Here is a 16,943-nt window from a genome sequence, read left to right on the forward strand (position 1 = left end):
TTCCCGGCTCAGGCTTATCCGAAACAAAAGATTCCAAAAGATTCTTAATCTGTACGAGTGTCGCTGTAGCTATAACCCCAATTAACAATTAGAGCAGCTTAAAGAGTAGCTTAATAAATACCAAAAAGATTTATTTCATTATATGTTGCATTTACTGAGAAAAATATCTTTAAAAGTAGCTTAACTTTTTGGGCGGCTCAAAGTAGAATGACCCAGCAAACGAAATAAAAGCCTGTCCACGTGCTAGTCACATTCCGTATTCATTTCATCACGTTCCAAAAACGCGTGCCATTGATTTACCGCCACCTTTATATAACACACGCACCCCTCTTCCCCCTCCAGCACAAATGTACCAGTGATACTCGTTAAGACACTCTCGCGATATTGCGTCCTCTCTGGCGTTTAATGTCAAGTACTCGCAATAAGACACTTCTTGGAATCTGATCGGAAGCAGGTCACGCCGCTTCTCATCAAGAAACTTTGCTAAGAACGGCGTCGAAACGAAACGCATCACGGCCTGGTCTCCCTTTTGTGCGATACCGCGGCACATCCACTTGGACACGCTATTCGCGGTGCGACAGAACAACACCGGTGACGTCAGGGTGCATCGAAAAAAGACGTAAAAAAGTACGCACAAAGGGTTGCATGCCTCGCGGAATCGCGGCAGCCTAATGTTAGCAAACGCCGTATAAAAAAAAAAAAAAAGAGAGTACACAGCCAGTAAACCCCCCTTGCGTTTTAGCTTTGTACCTTTAAGGGTGAACCGTGGTCGCGACGCACGATCGATAGACTATCTAAAGCTGCACTCGCCAGGTCTTTGCTTTATTGGATATCTCCCGATATCTTCCAGGGGATCGCTTTCGGCTGTGGCCGATGGACTGGTACACTGGCATTCCTAAATCGAGTCTACTGTCTGGCTGCATTCTTCGATACAGTGGAACCTCTGTGACTCGAACTAATTGGCAGGCACGACTGTTCGGGCTAGAAAATTTTCGGAGAATAGTTTGTTGCTTTATATTTTAAGTGAAATAAGATAAATAATAGGTCGATGCAAAAGTTTGTTCGCTCACTGTTAGGTGATATCTTAATGTATAAAGCAGAAGGCTTCTATATGTTTGTGTGTTTGCCTGTCGCCTAAAAACTTTCGAACGTTGAACTCTGGGATCACGAAATGTACCTCAGCTTATCATGCCTGACTAATTCAGATGAATGTGACCATTTTCACAAAAAGCAGTAAAAATTTTTTTTATACAATCAGAATATAAATTTCGGGCAAAGCCGAGTAGTAAAGCTGGTTACGTATATGGAAATGTCCTTTTTTTACTACACCTACTTGTACTTTTACCAGAAAAAAACGTGTAAAACATTTTTACTTTTAATACAGACTTTGGTTCAATAAAGCGAACGAACTTTTCGAAATGTTAGGCTGTCGTTTTTCTTTAGCTGGTGACTAGCACGAGATTCGAACTTTGCACTGAAAAGGGTGGTATAACATTTATTTTGTTCCTCAAATAATATAAGTTGGGCTGTTCTAATGTCAAGGGTGGTTTAAAAATTCTCAGTAAAGGTGGCTTTTAATGCCACAAATCGTGGCTTCTTCGATGCTACATTTTTATTGTCAATTTTACAGGACCTTTTGTACTCTTCAATTTGCTTTTGCTTGAACGCCACTGTTATTGTGAGAACAGGGAAACTGTTAATTCCACGTGAAATTGTGATGGAAAGTAGCACTTATTCAACACCCGTACACAAAATTTGAATAAGGAAAAGGAATAGTTTATAAGGATTTGCTTTGTTTGAATAATAAATCTTTTGAATAATAGAGCGTTCAGAGCGTAGAACACTCGAATTGGCTCTACTGCATTGCTACGTTCACGATTATTATATAATTGAATAATTATATAATAATCAATAAAAAAATATTGAAATAAATACTGCAATTCAGCATTAATATGCAAACTGACTGAATTCCAGTATTTCTTTCAATCGAGGACCTTGCAGCAAGAGGGGTGCAACTGCTTTCTTGACAGTTTTTGAAATATGACGTGTAATTTACGTAAAAAAAAATGACATCGTTTGGCGCACGTTTGATGCAAATCCGATAACAAACGAGCGATTTATTGCAAATTTTGAACCTGCACCCATTACTGTTTTGTGCACTATATTTGTTTTGGGCAGTTCCGGATTTGAAAAATTCGTCAAACATAGAAGAAAAACTTATCGACTCAATAACTACTACTGTGCGAAAACAAAGATTTCTCAATTAGTGCTCTGTTAATGTTAAGTCAAAGCAATCATTTCGAAAGCAGTTTTTTCTAATTTACTCGAAATTGGTAAAAATGAAGCTGCACCCTCTTGCTGCAGGGTGCTCAATTATACACTTGAACCACTTCGTAGGTCAGGGAATTTAAAGATTATATTTTTCGTACAGTCATTTCCAAAAGCACGTGCGAGGGAAAGTATCGATCCGTGTAATCCAAAACTTCTAAAACTTCGTGAACTTATAAAGGACACCTCGATATACAGTACCTGCGTTATTTTTTGTTACCCAAATTAATTCTAACACAATAAACTCATCCCTCGACGATTGAGGGTGTTTTTAGTATTTATTTTACTGTTCGCAAATGACAGGAGATATGGCACAGTCTGTATACTTATTTTGCCCATTTTCACCACAATTTGAAATTTATTAATGGATAGATGTAACCAGGCTCGTTTTCAATTACCGAAAAGGTTCGATCATTTAGGAACGCGTGATTGGATAGTTCGGAACAACTGAGCACTCCTCAAACTTTTGACAGTCTCGAAAGTTTTACGACGCAGGAGACTTTGAGATCGAATTGAGAACTTTAACCATATTGATCAAATTCATGATTTATGGTCGTGCGTGTAACTGTAGAAAGTTGGAAATGAATCGTGTCGAGACCGGATCGATAAAAGTGTGGCTGTGGCGGAACACGAAATGGAATTATATGAAAGCAACGTTGTTCAGCGCAATGGCTGCACAGAACGTAGGCACTACAATATTTATATTTGCCTCAGAACTGTTTAGAAGCTAAAAGGAATGTAGGAAGCAACTTCGAAGAGGATTTGGTCAACGAAATAATTATTTTCATTCGTCAGCGAACTTTTTCAGGCCCATGAAATGCCTTCTTTCTAAATTCGGAGAAGATAGAATGCTCCAAAACTATACATTTAACATTCAAAACTACGTTATTAACGTTTAGGTTCTAACTCAAAATTCTTTTTATATAGCGAGGGTCCACGAGAATCTTAATCAAGCCCTGTATACTTATAGAATATATTAGACGTACTTACGCAACGCAATATCAGTTGAATCGATGCTGTAAAAACTTGTTTAGTGTGCTTATTATCATGTGGTTAGTGAATATTGAGAAACTAAAAAAAAGGGAAATTAAAAGAGAATTGATTTAGTTCAATTAAGATTTAACATTTTGGGGGGGGGGGTAACTGGGATCAATTTATATTAGGTGAATAGTTTTGTTATTTATGTATATGCAGTTATTGGCAGTAACGGTGAATTATGTTTTTAGTCATTAAAAGTTTAATAGAATTTGCAAGGAAATATCAGTATAAAGCGTTTAACTGTTCCCTAACTTCATCGCTATAATTGAAAGGTCTGAGTGACGTACTCCATTTCTGTTGACCATTTCACTGTCGTCACTTAGAGAAGGATATTACTTTCCGTGAACGCGTGGATCTCAATTTAACTTTGTACCTGTATAAAATGAACGAATAATAATGAACGTGACATTTTCCATTTCACCGTAATCCTCATTTCTAAGCAAATAATTCTTCAAATATGTACTTGATAGATGTCAATACTTTTTTTTTTGTTTAACCAGCATCTTAGATTCGTAGAAAGTATTAACGAGAAGAAGAATATTGTCTTATAAAATCATTAACACCAATTGCAGAAAAATACTTAAATTTTGTTGGACAGTGTTACATTTAAAAAATAACACAGAAATATATGTTTGACAGTGAATTTTTACCGATAGAACTTGCGTTACCAGTAAATAATCGTGTAAAACCTTTGACGTCAAAATGTATAAGATATTAAAGAATTGTAATATAAAACAGTTGTGATTATTATAAACTCCACTTCAGAATTATCAGTGTCTGAGAAACTGTAAACAGCATGGAAAATAATTTCACATTTAATAGAAATGATTAAAGAAAATTGTGCTTATACAATAATTCAACAAATCGATTCAAATAAATGACAAGGAAGTAATAGTATAATAATATTGTCTTGTTTTTCCCACTCAAGGTTAAAATGGACCCTTGAAAGCAGTTCAGCTTCCGGTAAATTGCGTTAATTATGCATGGCCTGGAAAGTCGATAACAAGCTAATGTTCTTAATATGCATTTAATCAATGTTTACGTAATCTCTTTCCGAAATTTGTCAACTATAATACAAAATCGAGCTTAAGAAACATTAGATAAAGTTGAAATTAAAAGTTTAGAATAAATAATAAATGATTACATTTTGTATATTTGTTATTTCTGTCTGAACAATGTATATGCCACCATTAAATTTCAAGTAGAACCCGTTCCTTTATATTATTTTTCAATTCTCTGAGTACTATTTACATATGTAATGTGTATGTTGTGTTTTTCATTCTGTGGCCACCTAGTAAACAAAGATTTTTAACAGTTCCACATGAATCATTCATACACCACAGTTAATTTATCTTTGGCAATCGCAGCATTTCCAAGAATGTACGATGTTTAACATCAAAGCGCACTGTATTTCCTGGCTACACAAATCTCTGCATGTCACTGGGAATACGTCAAACGTTCCTTGATTCCATGAAACGCAGCCTTCACTTTGCTCGGGTTGTCACGGATTATATAGTACCTACCTACCTCACAGTAGTAGCACAGTCTATATTTAGACATCAAAGTAGTGACCCCGAAAAAATTTAGTTGTTTTGAACGCTACGCGTCATAGTCACAGTTTCCAAATATTGTTGCCATGTTATCAATGCCATTTAAGAGGAATTACCTAAATATTTTTTAATACTCTTGTAGAATTCAATATGTGTAAATTTTATCGTCACAAGCTGTTTAGAAAATGATAAATTCAATGGCTATCTAACTGAGATCACACACACACCGTTTGTTATTTAATCACATAATTTTCAGACTATATTTTATTCACAATTCGGCCAAGAAATCTCGATTGTTATATTTTCCCATTAAAAATGCCATGAATAAAGTAAGTCCTTATAACAGTGCAGTGTTACGCAATTTTATAGGTAGCCTGATACATGGGTTTATAAAAAAATTATCCAAGTATTACGTGCCATAGTTTAAAATAGTTATAAACTTGCATAAATTTAGATCGATCAATTTATTATCCCGTGTTAATGACACGGTGAGTCTAATTCTAATTATACGAGGTAATTATGAAATTGCACGAAAGGAATGTACTTACGTAGCAAAGGGATCACAAAGTACCCTTAACATTACAAAACATTGGGAACACTATTTCAAGAATAACTATAGGCACATAGGATAATAACAATAGGCACATAGGAGGTTCTATTAGAAATAAAATATCGCATAAAATGTGTTTATTGAATTACATTCGTATTAAAATACAAATGACAGTCGCTCAATAAGACTTCGAACCACGTAGCATTTTATTACAACGCATAGTAGCAAGTAAATATCGTGTGCCATATAGAAGAATTGAAGATTATGCCAGTATAAGTGAACGCGCGGACCTAAAGAATGCTTTAATTTCGGCAAATGCAAACGCCACCCTGGCACCTACCACCTTTACGACGTTGCGCCAAGCATCTGATAGCGCACGCAGAGTGGTTGATGCTCAACCACTTTGATTGCCACGAGAGAACGTCGCACGTTACTCGACGATGACGGAGGGGTGCTAAATCCGTAGCATCGTCCCCGCCTCCCATTTCGCCACCAGCATCTTCGACGGGTTCTGAACAAACAATTCACATTTATTGACACATTTACAAACACTACTATGCAGCTTCTTAACCTCAGTGTGTACTATTTAGTTTTATTACTTTCGATAGAATTTTATATTTGATATAATAATTGAGTCAAGTAGCTCTGTCACATAAAATATTCTCAAAATTTTGTAGGGGAAAAAAGAATGTTTCGCATGCGCACAGGATGGTTCAGGTTTCATTATCTATTGGGTGTTTGTCTAAAAAAAATATGTGAGAACGTTTGTTGTAAATTCTTTTAGGTGCAAATAAATTTTACCACGTTTGAATTACAAGCTGCAGTTTAGAAAGTTGCAGGTAACTTTCTTACCTTTTTTGGTAGACATGTAAAAATTGTACACGGGTACCTACAGGGTGTTTATAAAAATGTGGGACATTTTTAACCGACTTCAAAAAGGTCTCCCCCAGCCAGAAATATATTCTTCAAAATAAAAAAAGTTTCAGTCGAATCGGATAATAACTTTTGGAGATGCAGGTCCCACCGATTTGGATAAATTTTTTGACGCCTTCACTTTAACGACTCCCCAGTGCCGTCTGTAATGATTAATTATAAAACAAAAAATATATTTATACAATTTAAGACATGCTTAATACAATGCAAAACGTCCCATTAAATTATATATAGTAGTTTTCCTTTAATTAATTCCTAAAGATCACCTATTTTGGGAGGCTGTAGACCGGAACCTCCCCTTAAGGGTGTACAGGACTATTGGACACGTAAAGTCGATGTTTTCTTTTGTGTCGGATTGCTCAGATACCAAGTAATCATTATAACCGCACTTTTCTCAGTTTATTGTGGACGCGTTTCCGAGTAATTGTCAAAAAAATAATTGTCGGATTGTTCAAATTTGTTGACATTAATAAGCGCTGAAGATGATCCTGCGCGGTGCGCAACTGTAACCGGTGTACGTAGTATCAGGTGAACCAATCATCTGAAAGCAAAATGCTTTGGGGTGAGTAATTTCTACACCAAAGTCTACAGCATGGAACTTGACTGGCGAATTTAAACAAAAATTGTAAAAGTTACACGCGAATAAATTTTTTCCCACGTTTTTACGGAAGAAAATCGCCTTTAATCGTTTATAAAAAATTGTACAAACATCCAATGTTGATGCGGAAATTCCATGTGATAGAGAAAGGAATTCTATACCTTCAGTTAAAATTTCAAGTGAAAATATTCATTCGTTCAACAGTTATGATGCACACGGTGATGCGCGGTGTTTAAAAATGTAGTTTCGAGATAAACGGCTTCAAAGTTAAGTCCCCTACGCCATCACTGTTCTGCGAGGCCGTTACTCGGCGGTGCACTCAATGACGTTCAGCGCTGTAACGTCCGTAATTATTCGAATTTCCTCATGAAAACTTTGCTGTAACTGTTCACATAGAATGACACTTTCAGAGTTAATAGTAATAAAAAAATCGATTTTTCGAGATTTCAATAATCCTGTAGCCCCTTAAAGCACCCGACGTTGCTCGGATAAAACATTGATTGTCACAGAGTGCCAAGGGGGTGAAATAAGGGGGAAGGGGTGGGATGTCCAGATTTCATGGTAGTCCATATTTCCCGCAGGGTTCTAGAGAGTAATTATGCAAAATTTGGTCGAGATTGGTTAAAAAAAATCGAGATAAAATGTTTCCTATATGTTATTCCTGGTCCTGGAATACGTATATACAAAATTTCAGTAACATTCGTTGCGTAATTGCGACGTGATTGAGTAACAAACATGCAAACATCCTAAACACACTTTCGCATTTATTATATTAGTAGGATATACACACCACAACGGTTTTCAGCGGTTTCCTTCCATTTGCGTTCTACAATTTTAATTATACTTATTTTCCTTTCTATGTACCTATATGTGTGCGTTTGGTTGATTCGTAAAAGGGTTCGTTGTTGTGCAGTACCTCTGTGTTAAACTGTTACGAATGTTATTTATCCATCGTGATCGATACGTTTATAAACCCTCGTTATTGCAATTCATTTTACCGGAGTCAAATATATTTAAAACTCTTCTCGATACTCCGAACTCTCCTCTGTCCGAAGAAACTCGTGAAGCTTTAATCGATACAATTTAAAGTAAAGCATGTTTCAAATTCGCAACCCCTTTGTGTGCAGAAAGATCATTCGGTCCGATGATCCGCGACGAAAACTAAGAGTTCGCTGATTCTGCGGACGAAAATAAACCAAAATAATCGATACCGCTGATATAAGAACGCATTTACTTCTCGATATGTACAGGGTCATCCGTTAAAACTGCAACCTACGCGAGCGCGCGCGCGAACAGGTGAAATGGCAACAGCGCCTCACGGACGCATTCCACTACAACTGTGCACCGGCCCCGAGTTCGGAGTGATGCCCGAGCTTCTAGGATTTTAGGATGGTCTCTTTCAAATTAACGTCGCAAAGAGCTATTGAGAATTTCCCGACCCAGATTACTGCAATCAGGTTTGAAAACAATGTCAACTGGTCTCGTGCCCGTCTCAATTTAAAAAATTTTAGCTACGATAGGGTTGACCGCGGCGCTATACCCCCGTACGGAGAGATCTTTCGCCACCTGCGTGTAAAAGCCAAAATAATGGCTTATCATTCCAAAAAATGACATTGAAGTTGAGTAGCTAAAAGGTTAAAACATTCCGACACAAAAATTGTAGAAAAAAATTACAAACACCACTGCAATCAAAGACACGTCCCATTTGTTACCCCTTACGTCCGATCTATGCATGCACTGCATTAAGGATAAAATTATAAAAAAAGAAAACCAGACCAACATATTCTGAGGTTTGCAGAACTAACAAATAATTAAATAAAAATTTAATTTCTCAATTTATGAAAGTAATGATACAGAAACACCTAGCCTATTATCAAATATACAGTTTGCAAAAGCTTTTTACAGCAATTATGGTTAAAAAATTGATAAAAGAAAAATTAAGTAAACGTAAAATATTTTAAATTATCCATCATTAAGGGGGAATAATTTCTCCTCGTTTTGCGGCGCAAATTGCGTTCCCATATCTTTTATAGTTCAAAAGTTATATGAAAAAGGCCCCAAACTCTTCAACCCGGGCCGGTGCATGGTTGTAGTGGAATACGTCCGTGAGGCGCTGTTGCCATTTAACTTGTTCGCGCGCGCGTAGGTTGCAGTTTTAACGGATGATCCTGTACACCTACATTAGACTTTTGTTGCACCAGTTTTGTTTACAATTTTCTGTAATTCTTCTACACCTTTATCTCTCATACTCGTTTTTCAGTCACATAACCCACTTGAAAAATATAAAACACATGGCATACGTGACAGCGAAAAAGACGGATAAAAAATCGATATGCAGAGCAACGTCGTTTTTCATATTTAAAAACTCATTATCCACTGACACATACGCAAGGGGAATAGTCTTTTTACTGATATCATTCAGTTACACTGTAGCAGGATATATTGTATTTTACAACCCACTGTAATACAAAAAGCACGTTTACACCGTAAAGTTTATATTTTACATACATTTCCTTTTAATCGCGCCAGAAACGCTGTGCAGATTAAAACGCAAAAGACGTCAATGGTACTAATAAAAGTTACAAAAGAGAGTGGAAACACCATCTAAAATAGTATATTTACTTCTCAGTAACACCGGTTAGGACTCTTCGATCTTTAATCAAATAAAACAGACGATGCATTTGAATATCGAGCCTATTGCAATATTCACTTTTATTAATCCGAAGCCTGTTCAATAGTAACTTGTAATAGAGATTTCTTTTATAAACACAGTTTAATGAAATTCCATAGTTAAATGAAATCAGTCCAACGACGTCATAAATCTCCCGCGAGGGTAAAGTTGGCCGCTAATGTGAAATTCTAAGCATTCCTCGCACGAAATCATACCACAACCGCGAATCGAATTCAACTTTGAAAGCGAATCCGCATTTGAAAAGTTTGCCCGTGCCTCCGCCACACAAGTTCCCAGTGGGTGAGATACGCAACGGGCAAATTACGAATTATTTTCTTTCGGACGTGTTTAGAAATTAGGATTCCCCTCTGCTCCTTACTCTTCTTCTGAAAACTGATTTACCGGCAAATATCGAGAAACACGTAATTTATCAAATTACCGGTAAAAATTTGGCGATTTACCGGTAAAAATTGGATGTATAGCAATGTAGCGCATATATATAGCGCATAATTCCGTGGACATTTACTACGTTATCAGTGAAAAAAAAACTTCAAACCGATTTACCGATTTACCGGTTTGCAATCCCTAGTAGATACTATTTTCTTATTGAATGACAATGCCAATCGATCGCCCATCGATTTTAACTAGAAGAATTCTAAGTAGTTATGTTCGCACGTCCAATAATTAATGAATAACATCCAAGTACCATCATCCTTGCCAATCGCAACAAAAACATACTGAAACTTCGTTTTATCTTTGCATAAAAAATCATGCCCATCTCCCTTCCACGATTATCGTGCCAATCGGTACAATAATCTGCGAAACGTTTTAATTTCGACATGCGCAAATACCGTGCCAATAACGACCACTCTTGCGACCTCGAGTCAAATATTTACTGTTCCAACGGGAATGATATGGACCGATGATTCAGTGCGATCCTATGCTTGGAGCGATGCACGTCGACGTCTCCTGTTGAATATGTGTGTGTCAATTCCATAAAACCGTACACAAACCCTCCTTTTGTTAATATATCGCTATCACGAGTACCGTAAATAGATTCTCAACGAAATTTATGTTTGTCGTGGACACATTTCCATATTCGACAGTTTTATCTATATCTCTATTAATTGTCAATCAATACGCTGCGATCACCCAGAATTTCTTTGAACAAAATAACACGTGTTTCGTGTGCACGCAGGATGATTACATTTCCTATCGTGCATTTTTTAAAAAGTTACGATTACTCTTTCTCGTTCGTCCTCTCCCGTATCCCCTCGAGCTGTGCTTTTTGCACCCTACCCATGTTGAAATACGAGACGCAATTTAAAGGGTTCAAAGGAACGTTGATGCTGTTGTGAGATGTAGGTACATAGAACAAAATTAGATGTGCTTGCGGGATGCATTACAACCCAGTGTTGCAAGAGGAATAATTTCTACTTTCGATTCAATTTCTATGTCGGTTCGGACTTTACTAAATAATCTGCTTAATGGAGGACAGTAGTTGAGATTTAGTATTTTATTGTGCCACGTGATTTGTAATCTGGTTCTTCAGTAATTCACTGGCAAATAACTGCTGTAGGATGTCAATACCGTTTGCATGATTTGTATGCAGCTAAAATATTTTACTTTTACTGTAATTATTTAGCAGATACATTTTACTGTGGGACAATTTTTCCGGATGGATTCCACTCGTCAACGTAATCAGATAAGCAATACCTATCAATCCTTATACCCTTCTTCAAATCTTTGTGAGGACGTTACCGATAGTTTGGTGAGATTTTCCCGATGAACATTTTTCTGCAGAAAAACAAAGAAGAGAAACCTAAGGACTTTAATTATACGAAAAAATTTGCCCGGTACTGGACAACCGGTACAGATGGCCGGTACTGCACGACTAGCACGAGGAAAAAGTTTTAGGATTGATGCGTAATATACAAAGCAAATTGCAAAAACCGGGGCGTTTATGTATATCTAATAGTATAGTCTAAGAATAATGTACGTAATATGGCAAAATTATTTAATTCCCTGAAAAATAAGAAATCAGCTAGGAAAAATAACTTTTGTCGTACCACACACCAGCATGAACATTAAACGTCTTAGAACTCTGATAATACTAAAGAAAAAGGAACGTCGCCGGATTATATTATTCAGGACTATAGTAGGTATTCATTTGTTTCTTCATTGATAGTGCAGTCAACTAACAGTAGAAGCGAGATCTATTTAGCTTTGGCCGGTACAGTAAATCTCCGTTATGGGCCCGTTTCTACCTCCCGTTGACAGCTCGGTGACTACCCCCACCATTTCTTGCAAGCCTGCGGACGAGAGTGAGAGGACCCGACGACTAGCGAGAGGAGACGAACGAGTCGACACAGCCACTGGCCACGCGGAATCATGTCCGCAACCCGCTATGAGCCCGCCGCCAGCCCCGTTCGTCGAGCTCATAACGGGGATACGCTGTACTGTACAACTCTCCCCCATGCAGCGTGATATCAGGGATAATTTATTTCTGGTTAACATTTGGAACACATTGTTAATAATTTCTTTAAGAATCGTTTATTACATTTGAGTACTATATAAGTATGTATGGCACTGTGCTCGGCGAGCAAGATTTCAAGATGTATAGTTTTTCAGTATCATATAGAATACCATTTAATTGTGAGAATCGAATTCCGCATAGAACAATCGAAAATTATAAGTAAACTGCATTCTGTATATCAGTGAATACAAAAATGCTTTAATTTCGGCAAATGCAAACGCCATCTCGGCAGGAACCACCCTTACGACGTTGAGCCAAGCATCTGATGGCACACGCAGAATGGTTGATGCTCAACCACTGTGATTGCCATGAGAGAACGTCACACGTTACTCGGCGATGGCGTAGAGGTGGCAATTCCGTAGCATCACCCTCGGCTCCCATTTCAGCATTCATGGCGTTACTATCATCAGCGTCTTCGATAGGTTCTGAACAAATTTATAGTCGTTATTAATAATCGCTAATACTTATAATAATTAGTCATTTTCAATATACATAAGTATTTATAAACGTAACTATAGGTTCTTCATATCTGTGTTAGTGTTGCCATGTTCTCTAGATTTCGAATAAAATAGTAAAATATATCAAATATGCACAGACCAGTTCGAGGTTTATTTTCTATCGTGCATTCGTTTTAACAAATGTAAAAACATTTTTTGTAAATTCTTTTTCATTATTCCTACAACCCACGGTTTAAATTGCAAGTGCAGTTTGAAAAATTCAGTGGAGCTTTCATACTTTCTCAAGTATGAATGTATTTATATGAAGAAAAAAAAGTTGTATGCTTGGAATGTAATGCATTATTACAACTAAAGAAAATATTGCTCCTCAAAATTGTATTCTTAACTTTTATGTCATTTAAAATTATCCACCTAATTTAATATAAATTAGAACCTCATCGATCGAGTTTTCGATATTTCTAAGTAATATGGTATCGTAATTTGATTCTTGAGTTATTTTTTGACACATAAAGCAGAAGACACAGATTATTCATTTGGCATGTTATACTACATTAATTTTGCTCGTACGTAGTAGTATTGTTATTCTACGTAAGAGCTTGAACGAGCAAAGTTGCTAATTATAACAAAATGAGAAAATGTAATGTTTTAACGAGTTGATTATGAATTGCAAACAAAAGGGGATTAAAAATGATGCAACCTTTTATTTTGGCATATTAATTAACGACGCAGTGCTCACCGAATATTACACCACTCTATAATCAAACGAAGACCTGATTGTCAGTCGTTCTGTGAATTTAAAAATAGGCTACGGTTATGTAGGTACTTCAACGCTTAATACCTTTCGATTTGTACTAAAATAGTACAGTACAAATTCAGTATTAGCTAATTTCAAAGCTTACATATTTAGTGCACACGTTAAAATACTTTTCATCCCTTGTATATTAAGCAACACTTAAAAGAATACAAAATTTTATGATATATTATGGATATTCCTTTCCTTTCGCAAATATCAATCTTTTATTTTTCAAATGGCGTAGGCGCGTACACATATTACTTACTCAGTTCGTAAGTTGGTCCGTCGAAGATTACTTGCGGAGCACTTGCAGCAGAAGCATTGGCGATGGTGGCCAAAATGCAGAGAGCAATGAGAAGCTTCATGTTTCTTTGATCAAAGTCCTGAACGGAACTACAAATGATGCTAATGAATAAGTAACACTCGCTGTCTTCCCCAAGCCCTTTGAATCGACTTCTGTCTGAATGATGCTCCTGGAGCGAATACTCGCTGCTTATATACATACGCACTCCTTGAAATCATGGTACTCGATCTTTTGTTGCCCGCTATCCCCCTTTCCTTGCGCATTTCCGTCCCGTGGAATTTCCTTCTGCGACTCGCCATGGGGATTCCCGTTGTAAATAACTGCAGATAGACTCTACAAAGAAGGAAAGTGTGCTCGAGGGAGCAGACATTGAGAGACAGGAAATACGGCTGCGATTATAGAATACGGTTCCCCACATCCATCGCCACTGCTAATCATTGGAATTACAAGTCTTAGAGCGATTGACACCTTTCCTCGTAATTCTTTAGTTTCTTCCATACCTGACAAGGTAAGGACACCATGTGGTAAACGCCGATTTTTATGAGCCTTGGCACGATGGATCTATGTCGAAAATAAGTAAATAGGTGTCCGAGCGTTTCTGCCAATGGGCCTTAATAATAGAGATATTTACATGGAAATTATTAAAAATTCCATAGTGGCTGTGGGGTTTTAAAGGGTAAAAATCCCACACTACCCCGGCGCCTGCGGGAGATTCCCTTCTGGAGGCGTCGAGGTGCCTTTTGAAGATGTCTCCACGTAAAAAAAAAACTTTATAAATTTTTTTTTATAAATTATTTTTTTTAATCATTTTTTTTTAACTTGGGAAAATCTTTAAAAGGCACCCCGACGCTTCCAGAAGGGGATCTCCCGCAGGCGCCAGGGTAGTGTGGTATTTTTACCCACTAAAACTCCACGGCCACTATGAAATTTTTAATAATTAACATGTAAATATCTGTATTATTACAGTTTAAATAAAGTTTTTTTTCATCGCAGTCGTATTTACAGAAAAGTGGTGGCTAATAACCCTATGTATGCATTTATGAGTTAACAACGTATTTAGTTTACTTGCTAGGATTACTACGAGTAGATTTTTATTGCAATAAACTTTCACTGACGTGCCAACTTTAATTGAAATAAATTCAAAAATTGAGTTTGACAAGATAAACTTTTCGATATATGTTAACTCAAGATTTTTAACTGAATTTATTAAGTACCATGTGACATTATTCTTTCTATCAATAATATCAAAGTTTGTAATAATGTACAGTACCATTAATTTCAATTTTACTCTCTATTTTTATTAATATTTATGCATTAATTTTTTTTAATTGTAAATTACATCACTACTATCATCTGTATTTTTACGCCCAAAATGGCTAGGATATTGCTTTTAATATAGTTACATCACTATTCCATATATGAGCGATTCAAATCTAAAATTCGAGAAGAATTGTTAGTTGAATTATTTTGCAGTGGCGAAAAAGTTTGTTTATACCGAGGTTGGGTTACGAAACAAAGGTAAATGTTCCTAGTATCTGATCCCTGGCCCTTGACCTGATAGTTGAACAGTACCCTTGTACACGTACCATATTGATTTTTGAAACATTGACTTACTGATGATGTGAAAGAATTAATATTAAAAACCGATGGCACCAAGAAGATTCAAATGAAAAGTCGCGGTACACGGTGGCAGGTGCATGCAAACAAAAGAAGAGAAAGTAAAATTGATAAAAATCATTCGTGACATATAATGAGTCATAAAATTATTGGCGCAGGTAACAATTCGATAATAATAAGAATTTTAATATCCTTCTTCATTAAGAAACAGATAATTTTTGTAATTTTAAAGACCTAACCAGTTGCTTCTTAATAAAAAGAATATCAAAACTCTTTTGTTGTCTTCTCAATATGCACGTTTCTGTGAAATTCTTTCCTATGCCAACAAGTTTGCGACTCTCTGTATGTATGTCTATTCCGGGCTAAGAAAAATGTTGTGCAAGTTGAATTGAATATATTCATATGGTAATTGAACGATTCTTAATAGAATATGAGTGGGATGTAAAGATAATTAAGCTTCGATGAGGTGGGAACCCAAATAAATGACCAACAAAATAACAAGAAAAACATGTGCGCCATGTCTGATGCCTATGAAATTCAGGGAATGCATTTGTTTTTGCGTGAAAGCATAATGTACTTATCTTTAACGTAATGACGTAACTACTTAGGTACGTTCCAGCTAAAAACTATTCAATTCACGCCGATCGCACAAACTGTATCCTGGAAAGTAATCAAGAATCGCAAGAAACTTAAAGGGGACCACATGCCCGCTGCTTCATTGGCTTGGAGCACCCCCCTCCACGCAGCGCGCAGTAGACGCTATGGATGCTAGCGCTCTCGGACCGCCCACCTGGACTTCGCTGACTTGCAGTATAGAAAATAGCTGCTCAATGTGTTGTCTATATAACATTCAACTCCAAATGAAAATTCTAATTTCCAAAACAGCTGTATCCGTTATCTTCGTGCGTTTATACAGTGTTGTAACGAAGGTATCACTTCATATCCAGCACACTACAATGTATTATGGTATGAACCCTTCGTGGTCACAGCTTCTTATAATCAGAAGTTGGTCACACGGGGTTCACTGTACCCCAGCGTCATTTTTTGAGTCACCATTTTCGTATTTTTGAATCTTTTAACTTTTCAGTGATAATTGTACGTTCGTAATACTTATACTATCAGGATCTAACAGTCTTTTTCTAGAAATGTAAATTTTGATATGATAAAATTTGCAGTTGAAAATGAGCGATTCTCCACGGTTGTGGGAAAAAAGCGATTTTTTAATTTTTTAAAATTTTTTTTCTCGCGATAAATCCTCTTTGGAAGTCGTAAAGACACGACATTTCAGCTCGAAAATTATTCTTGGGGTACCATACACCCCGTGTGACCATAAAGGGTTAACACTATGAATGACGTTGACGTGTGTCCGCGTCGAGGGATTTGCATCCTGTGCATGGTTTTCACCTGTTTTCGCGTCGATATGCATCAAAATTAGAGTTACATACAAGAAACTTTCTCGACAGAAGCGATCGACTTGAAGGAGCAGTTCTGAAAAGCTGGCGCCACTTAAAAGTGCTCGGTTCAAACAAAGTCGTTTGTAGCTGAAATCTAGGAAACGACAAATTTC

At 36.7% G+C, this 16,943-nt stretch overlaps 2 protein-coding genes and 1 long non-coding RNA gene across 4 annotated transcripts in view; 1 reads left to right on the top strand and 2 right to left on the bottom strand.

Moving 5' to 3' along the window:
* The window catches only part of LOC143366295 (uncharacterized), a 128,289-nt gene that overhangs the window by 100,965 nt on the left and 10,381 nt on the right, over nucleotides 1-16,943 (bottom strand). The window lies entirely within an intron of this gene.
* The window catches only part of LOC143366279 (uncharacterized), a 77,310-nt gene that overhangs the window by 51,291 nt on the left and 9,076 nt on the right, over nucleotides 1-16,943 (top strand). The window lies entirely within an intron of this gene.
* Def2 (defensin 2) lies at nucleotides 12,196-13,958 on the bottom strand. Its single transcript, XM_076807458.1, has 2 exons — nucleotides 13,721-13,958; nucleotides 12,196-12,629 (listed from the first exon to the last, which is right to left on the bottom strand). The coding sequence occupies exons 1-2, from the start codon at nucleotides 13,956-13,958 to the stop codon at nucleotides 12,403-12,405; spliced, it is 465 nt and encodes a 154-aa protein (XP_076663573.1). The 3' UTR covers nucleotides 12,196-12,402.

The sequence above is a fragment of the Andrena cerasifolii genome, chromosome 2 (genome assembly GCF_050908995.1).
Source record: "Andrena cerasifolii isolate SP2316 chromosome 2, iyAndCera1_principal, whole genome shotgun sequence".
NCBI classification, from domain to species: domain Eukaryota; kingdom Metazoa; phylum Arthropoda; class Insecta; order Hymenoptera; family Andrenidae; genus Andrena; species Andrena cerasifolii.